Source organism: Xiphophorus hellerii, chromosome 1 (assembly GCF_003331165.1).
Source record: "Xiphophorus hellerii strain 12219 chromosome 1, Xiphophorus_hellerii-4.1, whole genome shotgun sequence".
NCBI classification, from domain to species: Eukaryota; Metazoa; Chordata; class Actinopteri; order Cyprinodontiformes; family Poeciliidae; genus Xiphophorus; species Xiphophorus hellerii.
In genome coordinates this window covers 27,048,450-27,073,547 of record NC_045672.1, presented here as the reverse complement: position 1 = coordinate 27,073,547, position 25,098 = coordinate 27,048,450, and the positions used below count along the sequence as shown (strand labels likewise).

The following is a 25,098-nucleotide window of genomic DNA, read 5'->3' as shown; positions in this document are numbered from 1 at the left end:
AGCAATAATGCTAACTGTCAGACAATTTACTATGGTAATTATCACAAATTATCTGTCCTTATCTGCCACTTACTATCCATGGAAGAAGCTCCTAATGCTGCCAAATATAAAGATTTTTTGGACCTATTCATGCTCACAATTTGAGGTGCCCCCTTCCTGTTGCAATATGCAAAATGAGCATGAACTTGACTGGCCTACATAATGTTCCCTGAGTGTTTATAAAAAGAGTTGAAGCTGTTGGAGCAGCTCCAGTTTAAAGCATAACCAGCTTAAAGAAAAAAAAATTACAATATGTTATTAAAGTTTAGGTGTCAAAAGAGTCTCAGTGTTTTGACCAGTGTAGTTCCCATTTTTTCCTGGTATAGCCAAATAGGAAAGAGTGATCGTCACAGAATTCACAAGCTGGGAAATAGAGGAGAATACACTGGATGCATCAAGCAAGCATCTGATTTCTGTACGTTGAAAACGGACTTCACAGAAATCAAATTTTCTTTCCGCTATGCCTGTGTCATAGATTTCAGGAAAATGAAGAGGAACAGAAAAAATTGTTTCAACCACCATCTATTTAAAAAAATAAAATAAATTTTAGGGCTATGGCTATGTCAAGTCCAATAAAACTGGGACGGCTTTGACTATAAGTGCACTATGTTTCTTAAAGAATAACGTCACTAAAATCAGAAACTCAATATGCCTGAAAGTAAATCAAAGTTACAACATGCACTGAGAAGCACCCTAAAAGATAAGACATACATCTGACAAAATTCAGATATATGTATTATCTAACAAATAGATAACTATAAACTCAACAACATGCACAAACATAAATTAGCCTTAGTCATTCTGCCCATCTTCCCATCTGCAGCAATAAGATTTTTAAGTGGCTCATGTTTGGTTCTCTGACCAGCCTAAGACAAAATTTCCACCATAAAGTCGAGCAAACGTACCTCAACATAGAAAGTACTATGTCACAGCCATATCCATGGAAAGTGGAAAAAGTGGGATTGAGAGCAGCTATATGCTTCCTGGGCAACTTATCACTGTCATCACACAAAACTGCTGCAGATAAATCACCCTGATTAACCAGGAACTATCTGGGGACCAATGCCCATGAAGAAATATGGGATGAGGGGAGAGATGGAGGAATATAGAGCTTTGACAGGAGGGAGAGATTTGCCAGAAGGGCAAACACATGCTTGGAAAGTAGCCAAACTGAAATAAATCATAAAAGAATGGTACAAGATTTTATGCAAGGCAGTGGCCATCTGCTATATGATGCCATCAGAGAAACATGAACTGTCTGACCTTGAAGAACCTGGATTGAGCCTCTTCTGACCCATTGATGATATCACACAGTTGGGTTTCTATAAATCCCGCTCCATACAGGAAGATAGGTAAATAAACTTTCAGTCTTTGCACAAAGCATCTGGCAATCACAAACAAGTCTTAGTAGAGCTCCTGTTTTCTGATTTTTCTATTTTTTTCCTTCATAAAAGTCTATCACACATATCTAAGCTTTGCATTGATTGATGCCGTTGGGCTCTCTGCTGTTTGATCTCCTACAAAGCTTGTCAGACGTGGAGTTTGTGTGAAAGGAAGAAATGTAGTACTGTGTAGCAAGACTGGATTCCTGTCCTGGAAGAGTGTTTTCAGTTTCCTGATAAGTCTTCCTGTCAAATCTCTCATCAAAGTCTGCAAGATTCCATGACGAACTGTCAATTTTCTTCAACAGAGACAGAAACGTTGTACAGAATTAATGGGAAAATGGGAAAAGGTAAAAGTTACTAATGGTCCAAATTCTCCTTCTAGAAGGACAACAATCCTGAACAGCTACAATGAAGATCAAGGTTTGCAAAATTTTAGTTAAGTATCTGCTTAGACACAACTGAATCAAATAACTTGGTCATTTGCAGGACTCTATAGAGCTGGACAGAAAATGTAGCTATTTGGTTCAGTGGAATTGGACAAGGCATGCATGTACAAGGTGCTAGTCACCAACAATTAGTGACAAGAGTTTGAGGTTCCTATTTTAGGTCCAATCATGATCATGTGCTAAAATGACAATCCTAAGTGGTTACGTAGAAGACAACTAAACTGGAAAGTTCAAATTTAAGAAACCTTTTGGAGGGAGGTGAAAAATCTTCAAGAAACAAAATAAGTCCAGTTGCCATCTGCCTTGGCCACAGGATGTTTATTTTTGAAAACCAGAGAGCACTGCATGTTAAACATCTGGAAATTGATCCCAATTATGAAGCAATACTCTTCCTGAAATCTGATTTCACTTGACTTTCCAATAAAGTATTGTTTTCCAGGTGTGCTTCCGAATTAGTTAAAAATATCAGTTAACCTATCAGACGGTTCCTTAGCCATGATATCATCATCCGGGATTTCACTTGCTTAAAAGGATAATTCTGTAGAAATTAATAAAGAAATCTTTGAGATATTTGTTATTGACGCATTTAGCTACTAGGAACAATTTTGGTCATTTTAATAGACCTAAAACAAAAGAAGTTTAGTGTAATACAATTTGAGACAGTGAGAAAATTTTTATTTTTATTCTGTGTATTTAAACATCAGGTTTAAACTATATGCATAAAATATTTTTGCTTGAATTTGCTTCTCACATAAGCAGCTATCTGGAGTTACAGATATCACACTTCGTATACATTTATAAACATAAGCTGATTCAGACTGCTGCTGTATCTCTGCTTTATTATTGAAGACTTGAGGTGACAAATAACAATAAATGCATTTTTAATGTGTTTGGTTTGTACTTGTAGTATTCTCACATGCAACCACTGACAAATACTGTACATGTTTCATAATTAAAATGTAGACAAGAGAAACAATGAAACAAAAGAAGAAGAAAAAAAAGACCTTAGCTTGATTAGTGAAATCAAACCAATAGGAAATTGAATGTTACTTGGTTTATTACAACATTCCGGGGTTGAGACAGAAATGACAACCTGTGTGCAAAACAAGGGCATTAATGTCATTTACTAAAGTGCAACTCTGTATCAAATCCATGTGTTTTTTCCAAAACTGGAATGTTAAGAGTATCAGAAAGTGTTACGTCTCCCTCTTGTGGAACAAACAGAAAAAGCACTTTTTACATCAGAATAATAATTTTTCATTCCATATTGATAGCTTTAATAATCCAATCGCATTGACAGTTCTGTGATAAAGCTTTAAATTAGACCATCTGAACTTGAAGAAGTTTTTTTTTTCTTAAATGATGCAGGGGAGCTGAAAGGATGTCACACCAGACAACAGCACTGCTAAATATTAATGCTGATGTTCACTGAAAGGTGATCAAGAAAGTACTGCAGGAGCTCTAAATGTTGGACAGAAACAAGAAGTGGAGAGGCTGCAGCTTAGACTTGTTACTAAAAATAAAATGTACTACGAAGTGTATGGGATAGTTTCGTCAGGGAAAAGTTACACAACCCCTTGCAAGATTTGAGAACATAAATATAGAAAATAACTCATTTAAGGAACTCAATGACAACAGAGAAGGGAACTATGCTGCCAAAATGCCTTCTTCTTGCATGCAAGTGTTTTGTGGTGTAATGTTTGTTTCTTGGTGTAGTTGTTGCAACAAGACTCCACAAACGCATGATCATGTCTTTCGTTTTAGACTGAAGTAGTGACAGCTCAAAACTAAGCAAGTAGCTGCTAAATGCACCAATAACCTGCAATCAAAATGAACATTTAATATGCAACAGGGAAAACAAGTATTGAGGATGTTTTTCTCAGTAAATCTATTTCGAATAGACGTATTGATATGAAATTCACAAAGTGGAATGACAGGTAAGCACTGGAAATAGAAAGAAAATTAAGTGCAATATGTCTAAACTTCTGAATGCTTCAATGTGTGCCACTAGGGGCATAATCTGGAAGTGGAAAGACAATAATTTCACCTTAAAAATAAGTTGAGAGAAGTCATTTAGGAGACACACAGCATGTCAGAAAAACCAGGAGGGATTTTCTCCACGAAAACAATAAGTTATTCACTCAACCACTCTCTGCACAAGACACCACTACTGAAGAAAAAGCATTTTGAAACTCGTTTAAAAGTTTACAGAGTATTCGGACAAGTTTATAAAATACTACAATAAAATAGTCTGGTGAGATTAAAATACTAATCACAATATTTTGTAGCCGTGATGACAAAAACTGAAAATTCATCACCGTTTTCAGCTATAAATCTATTAGACATATTTGCAAACACAAATATTGTTCCCATTATCATCTAGTTTCATTCAGTAATGCCACAGTGCTGCTAAAACATATCCAGCAGAAGCATTAAATCATATTTTAAAACATAGAAGCAGCTTTTACGGCCGATCTCTTGGAGCTAACAAAGGAACAACAGTAACAACCTGCTGTCAATTATTTCAGGATTTCCATCAGAGTGCATCATTATTATTATCACTGAATAAACGATTGATCATTTCATGATGTGAATAAACAGTGTGATGAATTCCTATCCCTAACATTACACAGGCAGACTCACTTTAATTGAAGGAAGGATAAATAGACATCCTTGATAAGAATCTGAAGATGAAATGAGGGGTGGATTTTTAAACAGGACAATCTCTCACATACACAGAGTCATGGGAACTCTGTTGTTTTTACAGATAGAAAATAAAGTAACCAGAAGAACTTTAACAAAAATTATACAAGAGCAACGAATTTTCTGGTGTGAATGTCTGGAAGATGCCATTACTAAAAAGCCTTTTCGACAAAGTACTAAACAGAAAATTCATCAAGCTACTTCGATGCTTATTACCTCTGCCATTCCACTTTACTCCATATAATTTATAGAATTATTATGTTTTTATTTATTTGTGTGCATCACCCAACATCTGTTTGAATTTCATGTCAATAGCATCTTTAAAAATGTATTCATGGAGAAAAACATTGACATATTTAACACCTATTTTCCCTACTGTAAATTATCACATGTGCAACTGCTACTTTTAAAGAGAAAAAAAACCAAAACCTGTATCAGTATTTTTTTTTTTGGTATGGAAACTAATTCAACTTCAGTGGCACCAACGTCTAAACATCTGCTGTCATGAGATCAGTGGTAGATAAACTTTTGGAATGCCATTCTCTTAGACGCATCTTCAAAAACCACCATCAACCTACCAAACATGTGGTTTCATTTTGAGCATTTCGTTTTGGTTCTGAGAATTTCTGTGTGTTAATTTCTGTGTGTTGATACAGCCGTTACGATGTATTACGACACCATAACGGTGGTGATTTCCATTCACACAAGTTGTTTTATAACAAAACAAATCAAGAGATAAAATCTCAGGGAAAAAAACACTCCCTACATTCCCAGCAGTGCACTGCTCCAGTCCGAACAAGCATTCAACTTTAGCTGTAACTCGTGGTTAGGTAGTAAAACAGGTTACAAGACGAAGGAAAGAGCTTGTTATGCGAGAGCAACAAGTGCATCTCCGTGTGGTAAAAGTCATACGACTTCCAAATCAGCCACGTCTGCTTTTCCTCCTGTTGTTCCAAAGCTCAAAGTCCAGCTCCTGCTGGCATTACTAAATCCTTCAACCTTCACCGAAGTCTATAAAAAGCCTCCTGGCTAAAAATCGCTGAGGATGCTGATGTCGGCAAACTCCTGGCGGTATCTGTAAGAGTACAAGGCCAACAGGAAAGACCATTTGAGCGTCAGGAAGCTCCAAACGCAGGAAAGGTAGAGGGTCCGCGGGTCGGTCAGAGCTGTGGGGCAGAAATGACACCAAGCTTAGGGTTTGCTGGAGAATCCACAATTTATAACTGAAACGTTACTGGACGTTTTAAGTGTTATTTGACGCCAAAAGAAGAAAATTACATTGTTTCTGTGTGATGGCCAGACTTAGAAAGGTAAAGGCGGCAGCGACAGCCAGAACTGAGAAGAGCCCACCGACAGCAATGAAGAATTTGAGGCCCTTGAGCCAGGTGCGCCAGTAGTCCTGCAGGTACATGATGTGTGTGACTAGAACCCAGAATGCTAAAACTCCTGTCAGAAGAGACAAACATACACACACACATTGGTTACATTATTTAGATACGACTGCAACCAATTGGTAGCAAAGTGTTCAAAAATCAAAAACTGCAATCATTAAAAACTTCTCATAGTTTTCAACAAGGAATGTCAGCTGTGTCCCGGTATACCAAATATTAAAAAAATTCCAACTTAAAGTCCTTTTAAAAATATACCAGAGGAAGTTCCTAAGAGTTTTCTCCAGCTGCTTGGAACAAAGACTGATGCAGAACTCCTATTTCCACACTTAACACTGTTAAGGCTGCAAATAATTATTTTAGTAATTGACTAATCTATAAATTATTCTGACAATTAATTGAATACAAAAATTAGCACATGCTACACATTTTTTATTTAACCACAAGCCTTTTTATACAATATCAAAATAAACTGAAATATGCAAATAAATAAAAACTTCAATTAGAAGAACATTTGATGGCAAACGTGGCATTTTAGCAGTTTTACTGGAGTTTTATTTGTCATGTGTATCCTTTTGTTGGATATCAAATGCAAAACATCTTAAATTTTACTTAAAATGGATTAAAAACTACTGATGAGGACTATGCAAATGCAGCCATTGCAATAAACTTAGGAGATATATTTTTTAAAAATCTGAACTACTTCTTAAACACAAAATTACTCTCAGACAACTGGCAGGTACACTTTAAGAGATTTACTTAAATATTAAATTGTAAAAGTTAATCCCATTATTTTAGGTTAATCTATTTCACTGTTAAAATTGCATTTATCATGCACAAATATAGGTGATATTTGACACAGAACAACATTTTGGTTCCCAAACATAAAACAAAACCAAAATAAATGGAAACAATGGGCAACACAACGTTTTCTATTCACAATCAATTAAAATAAATTGTACAGAGTATTTCACTAAATGATACAAAATGGTTCAACTGTATGGAAATGAAACGTTTTTACTTAAATAGCCAAATTAACCCCCAAATAAAAGCTTTGAATATTGAAAAATAAATGTCTAGTAAAAACATGTAATCTCTTAAACAACTACAGGCATTTAAACAAACTACAGTTAATCTCTAAACGTTGATTAGTGACTGATATGGCAGCATTTTAAGTTCAGAAGGCCGCAGTCAGGATAAATACAGCCTTAAAGGGGAGGTGCTAAAAACAAATACGTGAACAAATAATAGTTGGTTTTAATGATAACTATGGAGCATTTACGTACCTGACAGGCCTCCCATGGCCGCTGTCCACGGCTGTTTATAGGCGATATTCCAGACAAGGAAGGCTGAAAATCCAACCAGAGTACCGAAGCTAGCATAGCCTATGCTAATGTATATCCTACTGATCCCCATTGTAAAATGAAGCTAATGCTACCAACAGACCTGGGCCGTCGAGCGGGATAAAAAGTTATTTTTAGTTAAAAACAAGTCGGACCGATCCGGTTTTTGGCTCTGACCTACATCAACAGCTTACCGCCATATTATGTAATATCCTCAGCAACAGGGAAGCGACAAGATAGAAATCCCCCTCGGCCCGCAGCCAGGAGAACAACGGCGTCTGTCACCGTGGGGTTTTAAAACACACCGTTCATTTGCCTGACAGCACGCCCTACACACACACACAGTTTGTGTTAGAAGTAAACAAACCGCACGAAAAAACTGCTTATTAAGTCAATTACAAAGCGCAAAAATATTCGCGCAGAATTAAATTGCCATGGTCAGTAAGTACAATCTTTTACAACATATGAACCACTGGAATATTGTGAGACACCCATCTCTTATGTTTTCAACATCTTTGTTCGGAGGAACTAGCAAACACAGCGTCATGGCGCCCCTAGTGGAGAAAAGTAAAAGTTTGAGACACCAAGTTAGATGACGCAATTTACTTTTTGTGGCATTTCAGATTTAATTTAAGCGTCCCTCAATTTATGATTGTCTTGGTCCGTTGGCTCACTTCTGAGACTATATTGTCGACTAATTGAGATTTTCTTTTCTTTTCTCTAAACCTGGACTCCATGCACATCAAATGTGTGAACAACAAACTCCAAACCTTTGATAAAGACAGCTTAAGACACACACCAGCCAATAACAATTTTAATATTTTGGGTAATTTCTGTTCTGATTATAAAGCTTCCTAGAATATTGTGCTTGAGAGCAAACTGATCAAATTGAATTTTTGGAAAATCTTTGTTTTTTATGTGGACAATCTGGTCCTATCTGCTTCCAAAGATTAACGATTAAAATAGTAGTCTAGTGTGGCATAATAAAATGCATGTCATTACTTAATCCTTACAAAGTGTGCCCTGCAACTACACTGAAGCAGACAGGTGTGTCAACACCATGCCAAGACAAAAAGACATCAACAAACATGTTACAGAATACATTTTTACAACCCATCAATCTAGGAATATTTAAATATGTTTTAAATCAATTTGAAGTCCATAATCTTTTAGTAAGAACATATATTGACACATGGAAAATATTTAAGACGGTTGCTAAGTCTCCCAAGTGTAGAGAATCCCACTGATTTAAGGTCAGAGCAGACAATGATCAGAGAAACAATAAAACCTGGAGCTACGTCTCAGTTTAGCATTTCACATGTTAAAGTTCATAACAATACAATTAGAAACATATTAAATAAGAATGGCTTGTATGAAAGGATTGCCAGAAGGGGTTGTCATTTAGACAGATGAGACTAAAGAAGGCACATTTTTATGTTTGGTGGAAATAAAATGCAACATATTAGTACAAAACTCCTCTTTAAAGCATGGTGGTGGAACGGTGATGAATTTAGATCATTTTTCAGCCACAAGACCAGGTTACGATTCACTGTGGTTTTCTTTGTATTCTAGTTTCAGATGTGAAGCCATCTGTCTGACAGGCTCCGAGAAGATAAGTTCAAACTGGGTCATGGAAAATATTACTAAATCTTGAAATGACTGAGAAATCCTGCTTGTGTTGGGCACAGATGACGTCTCACAGAAAATGACTTCAACTTTTAAAGATGGTTCAATTAGCTATTAGATATTCATGTGTACGCAGTGTTTACCTTCAACCTTTCCATTATGTTAACACGTATTTATTATAAACTGACACAGTGGAATTTGAGATTTGACAAGTTTTTCAGGAATCAGGTGATTTTTTTTTTTTATCATTCCCTAATATGAAAAGCCATAATTGAAATAGGGTGCACATTATTTTTCTTCATTTAAAGTGGTGTAAATGCTGAATAATATGTTACAGATTACAGATATTGCATTACTACAAATGGTCAACCCAAAAAAATAGAAATATGGGAATATTTATGCACCTTAAGAGCAAATATTTAGTTGAAAATATGGCCTCAGCTGCACGTGAAAAAGTGTAGAGAACCTTTGAATTTTAGAAGGAATATTATTGTTTGTCTGAGATGAAGGGCATAGAGCTGAAATCTGTGTTGCCAGGTTAAAGTTCAAAGTCTTCCTGTGGTTTTTTGCAGCTCTTCTGCAGACATCACTGAAGGAAACCACACAATTCAGTTGTAGCTGTAAAGGGTATACCGTGTAAATGAAAGAGAGAAACAAACGTTGCTTATTTTCAGACAGTAAGCTGTTCACACGCTCACTGCTGTGGGTCCGTGTTGCATTCAGCTCATGCCCTCTGGCGCTCGCTTCATGGCCAATCAGAAAGATACAGGAAACCGTGTCCACTAACACTCCCCACGACTCACACAGACGACCCAGACGGGGAAATCATCCCCAGACGGATGAAACAAGGAACGGCTGGAAAAAAGGAAAGCAGAGAACAAGTGTACTGACGAGCCTTACAGGTGGATGAATGTGGTAAGTTTCTGATCATCAGTGAGAGTGATGTAACTGACAGATTATCTGTTTACTGTAATATTTTAGAAATAATTCTGATCTTTTGTGCAAGAAATGTGCTTTATTCAAAATACGGTAAATCTTACGTAACACTTGTATGTGAGGGTTTTGAAGCCATATTTGCCATGTGCATAAAAGTTTCTTTCACAGCTGCTCCAAAATGTAGAACTAAACCAATCATACTTTCAAAGTTGTAAAGTTTTTGATGCTGCTATTTAATTTAACTATGATTATGGTCATCAGCAAGGCACTGTAAAAAAACCATTGAAGCACATGGGTGGGTTTGTGAACTGTTGTTACATGCAGAATTATTTACTCCATTTATTTTAATTTCTTCCCTCATATCGGCTTCACATTCTGCATCAGTCCTTATTTGACCACCAGGTCAAACAGATCAAATCTGTATTTCCTTGTCGCTGCTAAGTGGCAGGAGAAAGGAAGGAAAAAGGTGGACATGTGTCACTGCATGGATGTGTGTGTTAGTGTACACGTGTAGGGGTGTGTGTGCGTGTGTGTGGGTGGGTGTGTGTGTGTGTGTGCTCAACAAAGATAGTTGGCAAAGTACATTCCATGGGCGTAGATGTGTTGCAGGAAATCCCACTCCCATTCCCGAAGGATTTAAATAGAAACACAGGCTCACAAAAATAAATGGAAAGAGAAAGAGAGAAATAGACATTGACTGAGATAGCAGACAAAACTATGTGCTTAATTAAAGAACACAACTATAAATATCCAACATATGAATCTGAAATCTAATTCAATCAATACTATTAATACATACAGAATTTTTAAAAAGTATTCAAGACCTCACAAATTTCTTTTTTTTTTTGCTTTGTTTAACCACAAATAAATGCTTCAGATTATCACGTTTTAACCGCAGAAGGAGAATAGTTTTCAAATATAAGTTTTCAAATAAACCCCTTTATAAATCATTTAGATTGCAAAACCTGTAGAATCAGGAAATCACTTCAATAGAACATGTCTGACAACAGGAGGTGGGCAAAAAAAAAATCTCAGAGAGCAAAACATCAAATCCAATTGAAACAAAAAATAAAGAACAGGCAGGAAACTGAGATCTGTCAGAAATGATTGCAAAGCCATTTCCAAAGCTTTGGGACTCCTGGGGATGTATGATAACCTCTAAAAAAGAAGTTATGTGTGGATCAGGATTTTCTCTTCTTTCTCTTATCTATCATTAAGCTGACAAAAGTGAAACAGTTCAACTTTATCAAGAGATTTGATGTCAGTACAGGAAGTGTTGGCATTAATCAAGCTAACTTTGTTTTCCGTCTAATCTTGTAAATGTGACTGTTGCCTCTTCGTCAGATCCTCCTGTGTTTGGTGTCATTTCTACATAAATCTTAATTTACTGCTTTGATTTTTGAAACAAGATTTTATGTGAAAGTGAACGGCAGGTGTTTTGGGGAAGATGTGCGTCTACGATTTATGTTCTATCAATTTCTGCTTGTCAGAGGTCAGAATCTATCTATAAACGTCTGATTTATTAGGTCACTCTGTTGGTATGGACATGCTTTGTACTAACAGGTACTGATGTGGCCCTTTGGAAAAGGTTATGTGCATTAAGGAGTTATTATGAAAGTGTACAATTTGATTGATCATCTGACATATTTAAGTGTGAATAAAACATAAAAACAAATAACATGCTATAGATTAAACACACATGTGTAATTTAACACCAATGCAAAAATATTTATTATTCTGCTTACACACAGATGATCTTTAAATTTTCTTTTTTTTCTAAGCAAACTGCAAAACATCGGAGTTCTCAATAGAGGGCGCCATTTATTTAGAAAAAGTTTTCTGAGAAGCAAAGCATTACAAACTTTTTATCACTAAACAGCTTAGTAGGTCAAAAGCCACAATTTTATTTTTGCTGCTTCATAATTAATAAGATTTTATACCAACTCCAAACCCAGAAATCATTCAGCTTCAAGGGAAGCTTAGTTTTTTTTCTGTTCTAATATTATCATCATCAAACAGATTACTTTCCCACATAGAGCTTGTTTTAGATTCGGATCTGTTCTGTTCGAGTCACTTAAAGCAGACTTTACTTTATAAGGTACGAGCTGCATGGAAATCAGACTAAACTCCAGACAGTCTGGCACAATCAAATGATTCTAATATGTCTTTTCGTTTCAACTCAGACGCTGTCACCAGCAGAAGAAGAAATCCCTTTTCATTAGCTTACATAAGGTGACATCACAGAGTTCCTGCAAGACATTTAAGAGGGATAGACAGGTTTAGTCACAGATCAGACATTTTCAACTATGTAAACACTTTTCTATTTGATTTCTACATATTGGGTAAGCTGCTATGGCATATTAATGACTCCTCAAAGGTTTAAACATTGTAAGAGGATACCTTTTCTTACATGTTAATGTTTATAGTCATGCCTCAGTGTGGATTTTAATGCATTTAGTCTTGAAATAAATAAAAAAAATTGCTGTAAAAAAAAATCTAAATGATTTCTGCACGCTTTCAAATCTATCCTTCACCCACCACAAGCTAATGGATTAATGCTTCTAGAAAGAAAGAAAAAAGTGCTGAGGTGAGCAACAGGTGCTGTGGTTTTTAATAACATAAACAATAGAGGCTGTTTGAATATGCTGCCCTCCTACATCTATCCAGGAGGGAAAAGCGCAGACCCACGCACAGAAAAGCAGGACAGAATGGATGTTCTTGTGACTGAGCGCCTTGTGGAAAACCTTGGCAAACTGAACTGCCTCTGAGGTCAGCACAGGAAGGGCAGCCCCGCTCTGGAACAATGGCAGGGATTTAAACAATTCTTGCATAACAGCCTGCAAGACAGAGTTGACTATGATCCAGTGCAAGGAAAATAAAATTACAGAAAGTGCTCCTTCGTTTACAAATTTGTAGACGTAAGTTGGTACATCACAGCGCAATCGAATGTCATCAAAAAGTTTATTTATTTGAATACTTCAGTTCAACAAGTGAAACTCATTAAGACTAATTAGTGACAATCTATTTGTGTTGATGGTTATGTTTAAAAGTTTACAACAATTTGTTCTGTTATGTTGGATTACACAATCATTAAGAAGACTGCTGACTTAGCAGTTGTCTAAAAGATATTCAAAATCTCCACAAGAAGGGCAAGCCACAAATTATTGCTAAAGTAGCTGGTTTTGTACATACTACTATATGCAAGCACATTAATTGAAAATTGAGTGGAAGGAAAAAAACAGTGCAAAAGAAACAGGCATAACTATAACCTTAAGTAAAGGGTAGAATATCAAGGTATGCACTATAAAAGACATTACTTTATAAGGTATGAGCTGGACTCAGCTACAGTGCATACCTTGGGCTAAAACTATTAAATTCCTTAAATTGATTCACTTCAGAGGCAGACTAAATGTCCAAAGGGTATTTCCCATGCTATAAAGGGCTGGATGGTTGCTCAGTTGTACTGTACATACAAAGTTCACTTTAAGATGCAATATATTTTGCTTTTCATCAAGTGCAGAGAGGCAAAAAATCAGAGCTTCAGCAGTCGACAGTGATTTGGGAAGCAATGTTTCATCGAGTACAAAGTCAGCAAATCCATGTATCAGGAAGTTTCAGAGCACTTTGTTTCCCTCTGCTGACAGGCTTCATGAAAATGCTGATTTAATCTTCCATCACTTGGCATCCATCCTCACTGCCAGAAGTACCAATACCTTGTTCAATGATAAAGGCATCATCAGGCACATTTGATTGACTGGCTGATCTAAAAGCCATGTATGATCTGTGGCATGTATGATCTGTGATCAAGAGAAATATAAGAGTCCCCTGATTCGATCGTTTTGGCTTCTGTTAGAGCCATGATCATCAGAACTAATAGCAATAAGTGTTTGAAATATTCTCTATATTTAACATATACATGAACTTTACTGTTTTAATTGAATTATTGAAATAATTATTTAAAAAATATTACTTTGCTTTTCTGCTTTCCAGATATTGGTCAAGTTGTCAAGTTGATTTCCATGGAAAACCTGGTTAAGTCCATCTGTTCACCGCTAAGGCGGCGCACACCAGAGATTGGTGAAGTAAGTAATTTGACACACACTGGTATAACAACAAATTGTGATACTGGCGCCTGTCTCTGCCGGTAACTAAGTGGTAAATGGATGGGATACACCATGGCCAGAGATACACAAACAACCATGCACATGGAAACTCATACTTCAGAGCAATAGATAGACTAATTACAATCATGTTTTTGAAGAAAGTTGTACTTGGAGGACATGCTAATCTGAAATTTGAACCAAGGACCTCCTTACCAACTTATGCCCCCTCACAAATAGTGATAAACGTTTTCAAATTTGTTCTAGGAATCTACTCTTGTCTCTGACAACTAGCTAGGATGTTCATTTCATAAAAACTCACCATGCCTATGGTTTACAGTATAGCACTGTTATAGCATAACAGTTGTTTGAATTAATCCTTAATAAATTTATATATAGCATTTCTGACCAAAGTAAAGTACAATGTAACCTTTGCTAATCATTTCAAACATGCTTGATGTTTGTCTTAAAGTTAATACCCTCCAAAATTAATTCTTAATAGTGCAGCTGAAGTTTTACTATGAATATTATGATCTTATAAACCAGGGATGTGAATGTCACAGTGTAACACCTGCGCTAAAGACAAACAGTGAGACTGAGGAGTGGATACAAAACTTTAAACGCTGTTCTGCAGTTTATCTGCGCCTGTTCAGGCCCGGCTGAGTCTGACAGCTGGTTGACCTGATAAGTATGCGTGCACACAGTTCTGCAGCTTGCTTCTGATCTGAACAAACTAAACCTTACCATACCTGCAGAGAACAGAGTGCTTCAGTTTATTCTTAGTGATGACTGACTGTTAAAGAATAGGAACAGCTATGAGTTTGGTGTACTTTGGTTAGCTGGTCAGAAGTGACTGCAGAGCCCTATGGCTTCCCTATGGATACTATGAGCAATTTAATTCACGCGAGACAGACTTAAAATACAAAGTGACATGTTTATAATTTTAATGTTACAGCAACAGGGTCGAATTTTAAGCACATTTTACTTTTGCTTTTATTACTTTTTCCTTCCACTCAACTTTGAATTACAAAGTTTTGAAACAGCGCTCCTTGAAAAGCCAGAAACACAAACATTCTCCTCCGATGCACATGAGTAATTTTGCTTTTTTCAGCATCAAACAATGAGTGCCTACTCAAAATGTGTGTCAGCTCCTTAAAGATTGTACATGCAAAAATGCAACTGAAAAATACTTCATGGCACAACTGAATAAGTTTCCTGCTCCAACCCCCTTCTGTTGCTGCCCTGGGCAGTTGCCCATAAATTCCTTAGCAAAAAAACACTATTATTACCTTTGGTGCCTTATCCTCTGAAAAGTGTCAGTGAATGTCTTACGGATAACTGTCAAAGAGAGTTGGGCAGTAAATAGTTACATTTACTTAGTTACATTTACAAAAAGCTACTGAAGTAACCAAAAATACATTTAGGAGTATTTTTACTGTGTATAGTTCTTTTTACTTTTACTTGACGGGTTTTATTGTGAAGTATTACTTGAGCAAAATATCTGCCACTCTACCACAGTGAATAGTTTCAATAAATGATGAACAAGATTTGTTTTAACCAAAAATTCAATAGACACAGACACACCTGCAGTTTTTGTTAACATTTTATAAGTTTTATATATTGTTTCTTTTATCTTATTCTATTTTGTAAACAACATTATTTTAAAATATCAAATGACTGATGGTATGATCTGAGTAGCCTTTTTACAAAATACTTTTTCACTCATATTAAGTAACTTCTTGGACGGCTACTTACATTTACTCAAATAAAAATATGCTTAAGTAGTGCTACACATACTTTAGTATATTTTTTGGGGCATTCTATGCACTTTTGCTGTCAAGTCAGCAGCAGTTTTATAAGGTTTCTGTATTATAATTCATTTAATAATCGTCCAATGTCATATGTTTACTTTTGTTAGTCTGGGTTGGTCAAAATGAACTAAATAAACGCTTCACATACATAATTCACATGTCAACCTATTATTTTCACTCGTCGAAATGATGAATTAAACTTGTTGAACGTATTTTAATTTACCAAGATGCACTCGTGTGTTGTATTCTAAAGGACGGTATGCACCTGCCCGCATCCACTCCAAATATGTCAGAGCAGATAAATCCAACGCTGTTAATGAGGTTGTAAAGCTGCCAGAGGGAGGCCGCCTCTCTGAGGTAGCCGTCGGTCCAAACAGCGCGCGCACACGCACGTCTGCTACGAAGTGCGCCTGTGCCGCTCGGGATGGCTGAACATTACGCAGCCCTTCCTGACCGAGGCAGGCACGTCCTGAAAGCTCTGAGTCCTGGATGCGTTGGGACGGCAGGAACACGGTCTGGTCGGGATTTCTGACTCAAAATGCGCGGACAGCGTCTCTGCGGCGCTGAGCGGCAGCTGTGCAGAAATGAGCGGGCTGTGGTCAGCTGTGTGCCGTGAATACTGCGTGGACATGCCGAGGACGTGCGAGGTTCCTCCGACTGGGAAACTTGTTCTTCGGTTGTTTTGATCTGACACAAGATGCATCTGTTTCGGACTCATAATTACCAAGTGTTCCCTCACCGCTACTCAGTGGAGAAACCGACCATACGGGGCATCAGCTGGGTATGTTTACTGCCGAGAAATATCTGTCGGTTTTTAAAGTTATGTAAAGACAATCATAATCTGTGCTTTAAAAAACTACATTTTTTATAGACATAAATTACTACACTACTACAGGGTCTTTTTAAATAGTTTATATTCAATACTGGTGAAGCTCTTAACCTCCAGAAAACGATAATCAAGATTTTCTGGCAAATTCCAGCATTTATATCACATGATGCAAGAACTGAGGGTTATCTTCTTCTGACTAATACCTAAAACCCATCTAAAACGAGCACTTATATTTACTTTGAAGTCCATGTTGAGTATTTTGATGACATTTTAGACAATTGTTTTTGTCTGATCTGTAACAATTGTGATTGTGATTTTTCTACTCAAAATGTGCTTAGCTGGTGACAAAGAGATGCTTTATGTTCATTTATATTTCTCTATGTTGGCAAAAAACAGAAACCTATCTTCAGTTGTATTTATTTTAATGCATTAAATCATGATTTATATGCTCAACTGGTTTCAAATATGACCTTTAATTATTCCGATAGTTCAGTCTTAACTGGCATGGGCAAATATTGGTATTTTTATAGTACGATAACTTGAAGTAGAATGGTGCCATAATACTTATGCATGTAATTGAAACAAAAATGTATAACATTTCCAATAATTCCCACTGCAGTAATTGTAATGTAACATATTTATATCCTTATGATAATGTATTATAAAACACATCTTATTCTGATAGCAAATTGCTAAATAATCACCCAATATATCTATTTTCAAGTCCCTTTTTTAAAAGAATATTAACACTTTTTTCTATCTTAAATTTTATCAAGTGACTTCTTAGCTGTAATTACTTTTTTAAAGAAGACTGGTGGATGTAGGACTTAAGAAATTTCAGCATTTTGAACAATAACTTTGAAGCCTTGATTAACTTTATTTCCAGTAACTGACTCATGCCTCAACTGAACCAATTTAAACTTTACAACTGCAGTATTGTTGGGCCTTGGCAATAGAATAATTGGTTTTATTACATACAATTGATCAGAAGGGCAATTATTTTATTGTAAGAAAATAAGCCTGATCTGTAATACAAAAAGCATGAAAACACAGTCCCTTCACCCTGAAACTACCACAGGAGTCGTGTGTTAATACCTATCAGTGGTTCCCAAACTTAGAATCACAAATCAATAAATGAGGCCTGAGCATCTTTTTAGGAGCCAAACTAAATAACAAAAAAAATCATACTAAAAGCATATTTATCTAATAAAAGGTATAAAAGATTTTTTTAAAACTGCACTTTTGAACGGATAAAAACAATAAACTAATTACAGCTGTTGGTTGTTTATCGACCAGTGTGAGTTCCCAGAAAATGTTAAGTTTGAATGAAAACATCAGATCATTTAAATAAACATGATTTAATTATTTAAACCAGTACATCTACAATTGTACATACTGTTAAACTAATACAACATTTATTTTTACAACTCTAATAGTATTGCCTAACTCCCATGGCGCCTTAATCAGATTGATGGGTGGAAATTGGAGTCCCTGCATCATGTTTTTGTTTTGTTCTTTTCTCCAAAGACAAATCTTTCTTTCTTATAAGAGACGGAAGGTGCAGCTGACTAGCAGTGCGTAGCAGCAGAAATCTTAAGCCTCTGTTTAAGTTACTCTCTGTTACCTCTTTTGATGGCCTGGCAATAGACAGAGCTGTGACTCTTTTCTACTCTTATTTTGAAAGCCAGAAGGTTTGGAAACCACATCTTTATGCTCGATCTACTGTATGTGGTTTCTATTTCTGATTCAAATTATTTTCTACAACCGTGCACAAAAGTAACAACTTCAGTGCAGATTTTTTTTTTAAAGTGTTGGAGTGCTACAAAGCTGTGCTAGTATTACTCTTTTATGTGCAAAGTGTCACTTCACAGAAATCTGAGGAATGACTCCAAGTAGACCAAAGCAAAAAGTCTCTATTGTGTGTGCAACCCCAGAGAAGGGACATGGGAAGTCACACAGTTTTTCTTATTAAACTCAAGTTATTAATAGTGTATTGTTTATTGTTCACCTTCCCCGCAGCTCCTCTGCTAGGTTTACAGAGGGGTGTGGAGAAGAATGTGCAAAGTGGAAGGCTTTGTTTCCAGGTCACAGGAAGACACAGAGCAGGGTTGAAAGCCTCCGGTTCTAAATTTACAAGTCGCTGAAGTAGAAACAACTTTAAATCTCCAGAGTCTGGGTTTGTTTTCATCAGCCCCATCAGTTTCAAAGAAACACACAAAATCAGATTTAAAAAAAAAAGATATTTTGAAGTGTAAGTTGACAGGAAAAGGGTAGACATGCAGCAAATGACCGTCTGGGAATTGAACCCAGGACAACGGCGTTAAAGCCTCTGAACATTGTGCACCTGCTTTACCAACTTAATCACCCAACCTCCTTCTCTGGCCTTTTCAGTTTAATCCTGACATCTAAACCACTGATTTTGTAATTGTCCAGATAATTTCACATATAATAAATTGCTCAATATCCAAAAAAAGACACAGTAGATCACAGATGTCAAACTCCAGTCCTCCAGGGCCGCTGTCCTGCAGTTTTTAGATGTGCCACAGGTACAAACCACTGGAATGAAATGGCTTAATTACCTCCTCCTTGTGTAGATCAGTTCTCCGGAGCCTTGCTAATGACCTAATTATTCTATTCAGGTGGTGCAGCACAGGCACATCTAAAAGTTGCAGGACAGCAGCCCTTGAGGACTGGAGTTTGACACCCCTGCAGTAGATGTTACTTGAGAGGGCAATTTTAGCTGAAAGACCTGTTCTAGTCCTAAAAGACACTTTTTTTTACTTGGAACAGATGATTATCTTTTTATGAACACATTGTGTTAACTATTCTGGCAGTGCCTGAGGGCTTTTACGTGGTAACTGTGTTGTACCGTACATTTCAATTTGATATAATTAATGGTTTGCTCTTTTCAGTTCACTTTTCATTTGCTGATCCAATTAAACACAAAGACTGTAAGAACTGAGCTAATTATCTTAATTAAAACCAACAGCTGACCCTTGTTTTTCTGCAACTCCTACTTTTAACGCAGATAAAAAGCAGATCAGCATCGCCTGTCTTTTCTGCATGTGTCTTCCTGGAGTCCTGAAAGGCAACTGGTTCCTCCACATTGTTGGTTGTAGTTCTGATTACATTTCTTTTTGTTTGAGTCTCCACTGATTAAACTCGTGTACTGCTTGAGGGAAATTAGCATATTCAGAAGTTATGGTTATAAGCTCTGCTTTAAAAACTGTCTAGAAGTCTCTCGCTCACCCAAATTCAGACTTTTTCCTTCTTGAATAAGGGAAAATATTTTGTCATTCATGCCTTGATCATGTGGCCGAACTGCAGACCAGACAAAACACGCCACAAAGTCTGGCTGCAGAAGGAATAGAGACAGTGATGTTTATCAGTGACGTGAAGATCTTATCACAACTTCCGGATGAATGTCACCAGCTACTGAATATGTCACTGTCAGCGATGCCATGTGATTACTTTCTAAAAAATCTTTTCATACAACTTCAGTCCACTGATTCAGGATGCTCTGTTACATCAAATATATAAACAACACATGATCACAGTTATGCATATAATTTACTCAAAAAGTATCAGAATCTCTTTTTTAGTTCTAATTATTCAATTCATTTATCAAAAATTTATAAATATAACACAATCCTCTATTACACATGTACAAGTCAATTCACATTCACACAAAAACTGGTATATGCATCATAATCATTATTACCTTAAAATGTTCAACTTTTGTATTCCCTATGATTAAAACCTCAATAAATCACTGTGTCTTGTGACAATATCATAGTTGAAGTTTATTTGTAAACTATAGTAGCAATCAAAAAGTTATAATAGCAATAATCCTGCAAGCAAGTTTATAAAACCAGATTTATTGCACTGTTTAATTTATAACCCACTTCTATATTAGAAAAAACAAAGAATGGAAGAAAATCTATGTTTTACCATATAAAAATATTAGTGCTGTTTGAGAAAATGTTTTAAAAAACATAGATTATTAAAGACTGTACATGTTTGTTCACAAAATAAATAACTTTAGGTCCAACACTGACCCCTGTGGTACATCACAAACAATGACATGTGAGGGATTTAATGGACATTTTGGGAGATGTGAAATGACTAATTCATTTCTGCTCAAGATGAGCTTTTATGAGGCTGTAAAATTAGATTTATTGAAAACAATTACCGTGGGAACACAGGTACACAGCAGTAATAACGAAATGGTTATAAAAACATAAAAACCAGGCAGCAAGGAGGAAGTCCCAGTTAGATCAAAGTGCAGCTATAACCTTGCAGAGTGTTATGTAAACTCAGAGAGTGGAAAAAGTAAATTAATATCCAGAAAAAAACATATGTAAGTAAGCAACAATAAAATCCTGTTGCTAAAAGAAAGAATTGTTTGTAATTGAAAGCAAAGCAGCATCATGTGAGGAAACAGACTGTGCATATTCCTCTCTCCACCCACTGATTATACCCACTTGACACCTACCTATTCTGTGATGGAGACAAATTGTCTCCATCACACAGTCTCTGAGAAGGGAAACAAATGTAGGTAATATTTGTGTTGACCTTCATCTCTATGACAATAACAGCAGTATTACCTCTATCTGAGCACTCCAGCCTGGTAATAGCTGTTTATTTAATGCAAGATTATCATCAACAACTAGTCCAGCTAGTCGGAGCAGAATGCTGCCGGTAGTCCGCAGAAGTTCAAGTGTTTTATTTCAGAGGTTTGAAGCGTTCTGTAGATCAGAGGAAGTGAGAATAAAGCCTCCCTTTCTGTTTTCTCCTAGACTCCACTGCCAGAGGCCCTGGATCCAAAGGACACTATGAAGCAGGTGTGTATGCCAAACATTCTTCAGTACATATCCTCCCCACAGCCAAGAGTAATTGAATGTTCCAGTGTGTGTTTTTAAACTCCCGAAGAACAGTGGGAGAGTCGTGATTTCAGAAGAGATGAGTGATTTGAAACTCAATCTCTTAGAAAACGTAGAGACTGATAAAACCAGAACGAATTATTAGAAAAACAATTTTATCTAAACAACATTTGATTACAGGTAAATTGGTTCTTAGGCTTGGGCCAGGTTAAGATTCTCATAGTATATTAATCTTCATTTAAAAAATACCAAGGTTTTTCCATATCACAATATTAAAACAAAAAATTAAGAAGAAAAAATCTTTTATTTAAAATAAATAAATATGATAGCCATTATAACACTCTAGTGTTAGGGGTAAAGGTTAGATTTATGAGTATAACATCTTTATAGCATCTTTAGTTTTCACATTATTATGTTATTTTCCCAAGCAGGAATAATCCAACAGATAGATTTTTCTGTATAGGAGCTTCCTTTCGGTCAGCTAATTGGCAGTGCACAGCAACAGGTGGGGAAGGGGCAGAGTGTTATTCTTTACTCCATATAGCCAGTAAAAACTAATTCCCTCCATTGGAAATAGATTCAGCAATATTTCCAAACAGTCAAATTTGTTTTTCTCATGAGCAAGTGAAAAGTGCAGGAAAGTTTTCAGTCAGCTGACTGGCAGTTCACAGTAACAGGTGGGGGAGGGACAGGTCTGCAGTACTTTATTCTTTGTGTGGCTGAAGAAAAACTCTTATCCCAAGGCAGTTTCTCAAATTAGGACTAAATGGTTGGAATAGCAGAAAGAAAACTTGAACCTGTGATTTTTTTATACTTTCATACTAATTGCTGAATTATTGTTGTTTATATATCCATTATAAAACCCTCCCAAACTTCAAAAATTGTAAATCTCTTCATCATCACTCACTGACAAGCACTTGGCATTGCTTCTGCTGATCTCTAGTAACATGTAGACCATTGGCGCATGCATCCTCTAAAAGTGCTGAACGGGTCCTTTTGTTGTTCCAATATCCTGCACTACCACTCAAGCAAGTCTTAAGAAACACATTCCTAGCCGGAGAGCCATAACGAGTCTAAAGGGCACTTTAAAGGCTCATGGATAACTGATCCTGAGTCCTACTCGATCCAGTCCAGACCCCCTGGGCTGTTTTATCTCGACTTTTTCAGTGTTGTGCCAAGAAGAGGAACTTTATAAGCACTGATAGTGCAGTTCAACATGGAAAGTGAGTTCTGGTTAGATTCAGTGGGTCCTGTTTGACTGGAGAAGTAAAGTGTATCTTTCAAATCTAGGTTAATCAAAAACAGTACTTTTTTTCTGAAAGAAACAATGAGCTGCCAGTTTGGTTGCTAAAGTCCAAATGCTAACCCCATGTATTAAAATCATGCATTATGGTAAAACTGGACAAGATTGATTGTTTTTAATAAAATAATGATGCTTATAAATCAGAATACCAGAGTAGGTATTAAAACTTATGCTTGAAAATATCCAGAAGTCACCCACTAATTTCCAACATACTTGCTATTGGGTATCGTTGATCTTAGATGTAGGAAATTTGTTGGGAACTTCAAAACCAAAACCTAAGGATCATTAAAGTGTAAACCACCATAAAATGCATCAGTATTTTAACTTCACTGTGATTTTCTTTGTTAAAGTCTTAGAAATAATAAAGCAGGGAAAACGTGGATACGTGCTTTAAACACAGAACACAACAACTCCAACTCCTTTCTTTGTTTTAACTTCAGTCCCAAACATCTTACATTAATCAGCTGGCCTACTATGAACTATCCCTGGAACAGGTACGTCTGTATATCTTAACACTAGGGGCAATAAACCACTCTATTACAATCATTATGAGTGAATTGTCTCTGAAACCAGTAGCCTCTTCTCCATTGTCAAGTGTCACTCTACCTGGGTAATGCCTGGTTCACGTCTAGCCAAATTGGCGTAGTTCCTGATTATCGAAATCTCTTGATGTACTTGTGCGTTACTGGTTGCCCAGTCTAGTTGACGCTGTATGCGCTCTTCCTCCACATTTATTGACCTATAGTTTGTTTGCCTTCTCACTAAAACCTCCTTGCAGATTAAAAATGGTGATTGAGATGTTGTTGGTCAAGGAGGAATCCAAAGAAAAATCAACAAATGCTTTCTGCAGTCACTCAAATCACTTTTGCGCAGAAGCCGACTTGGTCCAGCTTGTACCACTATTTAGGTGGTTCCAAAAAACATGGAGAAACCATGCAGGATCTGCAAATGAAGACAAATATGGCCGGCAATGATTGGGGAACAGCTGGTTAAAGCCATTCTCATGTAGAAGAAGCTAATGCGGACTGAGAGGGTGCCATCAAGAAAGAAGCTCAAACCCAGCTAAAAGTTGCTTTTGCCCACGTGCATAAGCCAAAACTTTTACAAAGGTTTTATGTCAGACGAGACAAAGTTTGAGCATTTAGGTAGCATGGTGTAGGCTGTTTTTTATGCTAATGAAACTGGTGCAATACACTAAATTAATTTAATAATAAAGTAACCTCATACTAGGATTCTTGAGTGACTCTAGCCTCAAACTTATTTAAATGTATGGGAAATACTTAAACTCCTCCATGGGCTGCCACCTTATCGTGGTGGAGGGGTTTGAGTGTCCCAATGATCCTAGGAGCTATGCTGTCTGGGGCTTCATGCCCCTGGTAGGGTCACCCAAGGCAGACAGGTCCTAGGTGAGGGACCAGACAAAGAGCAGCCCAAAGACCCCAATGATGAAGGAAAACTTTGGACTTGGTGTTCCCTCGCCCGGACGCGGGTCACCGGGGCCCCACTCTGGAGCCAGGCCTGGAGGGGGGGCACGATGGCGAGCGTCTGGTGGCCGGGCTTTTACCCATGGAGCCCGGCCGGGCTCAGCCCGAAGAGGAAACATGGGCCCCCCCTCCCATGGGCCCACCACCCGTGGGAGGGGCCAAAGGGGTCGGGTGCAGTGTGGGATGGGTGGCAGCAGAGGGAGGGGACCCTGGCGGTCCGATCCTCGGTTGCAGAAACTGGCTCTTGGGACGTGGAATGTCACCTCTCTGGTGGGGAAGGAGCCGGAGCTAGTGCGTGAGGTCGAGAGGTTCCGGCTAGAAATAGTCGGTCTCACCTCGACGCACGGCTCTGGTTCTGGAACCAGTCTCCTTGAGAGGGGCTGGACATACTTCCACTCTGGAGTTGCCCAAGGTGAGAGGCGTCGGGCAGGAGTGGGCATACTTGTTGCTCCCCATCTCGGCGCCTGTACGTTGGGGTTTACCCCGGTGAACGAGAGGGTAGCATCCCTCCGCCTACGGGTGGGGGGACGGGTTCTGACTGTCGTTTGTGCTTACGGGCCGAACGACAGTTCAGATTACCCACCCTTTTTGGAGTCCTTAGAGGGGGTACTGGAGAGTGCTCCTCCTGGGGACTCCCTTGTTCTGCTGGGGGACTTCAACGCTCACGTGGGCAATGACAGTGAGACCTGGAGGGGCGTGGTTGGGAGGAACGGCCCGCCCGACCTGAACTCGAGCGGTGTTCTGTTGCTGGACTTCTGTGCTCGCCATGGATTGTCCATAACGAACACCATGTTCAAGCATAAGGGTGTCCATATGTGCACT

The 25,098-nt window shown here is 37.5% G+C and overlaps 2 protein-coding genes across 3 annotated transcripts in view; one reads left to right on the top strand and one right to left on the bottom strand.

Annotated features, from left to right (window-relative positions):
• Nucleotides 1-2,536: 2,536 nt before the first annotated feature.
• On the bottom strand, nt 2,537-7,628 carry slc48a1a (solute carrier family 48 member 1a). Its single transcript, XM_032557595.1, has 3 exons — nt 7,248-7,628; nt 5,852-6,019; nt 2,537-5,739 (listed from the first exon to the last, which is right to left on the bottom strand). Exons 1-3 carry the CDS (start codon nt 7,375-7,377, stop codon nt 5,603-5,605), a joined length of 435 nt encoding a protein of 144 aa, XP_032413486.1. The 5' UTR covers nt 7,378-7,628; the 3' UTR covers nt 2,537-5,602.
• A 1,995-nt stretch (nt 7,629-9,623) lies between these two features.
• rapgef3 (Rap guanine nucleotide exchange factor (GEF) 3) overlaps nt 9,624-25,098 on the top strand; it is a 37,585-nt gene continuing 22,110 nt past the window's right edge. Inside the window, exons 1-3 of one of the 2 annotated variants that reach the window (XM_032557582.1) lie at nt 9,624-9,845; nt 13,857-13,948; nt 21,406-21,450. In XM_032557582.1, coding sequence (XP_032413473.1) covers nt 13,886-13,948; nt 21,406-21,450 — 108 coding nt within the window. In that variant the 5' untranslated portion in view covers nt 9,624-9,845; nt 13,857-13,885. Of the gene's footprint in view, nt 9,846-13,856; nt 13,949-16,190; nt 16,559-21,405; nt 21,451-25,098 lie in introns of those variants that run through there. The other variant, XM_032557572.1, reaches the window with a different exon arrangement.

Excerpts from the sequence above, each read along its gene's own strand:
- slc48a1a (XM_032557595.1), bottom strand. The coding sequence starts at position 7,377 with ATGGGGATCAGTAGGATATACATTAGCATAGGCTATGCTAGCTTCGGT. Across the intron at positions 6,020-7,247 it reads GGCCATGGGAGGCCTGTCAG|GAGTTTTAGCATTCTGGGTT; the intron begins GTACGTAAATGC and ends CTCTTCTGACAG. Across the intron at positions 5,740-5,851 it reads GGCCATCACACAGAAACAAT|CTCTGACCGACCCGCGGACC; the intron begins GTAATTTTCTTC and ends TCTGCCCCACAG.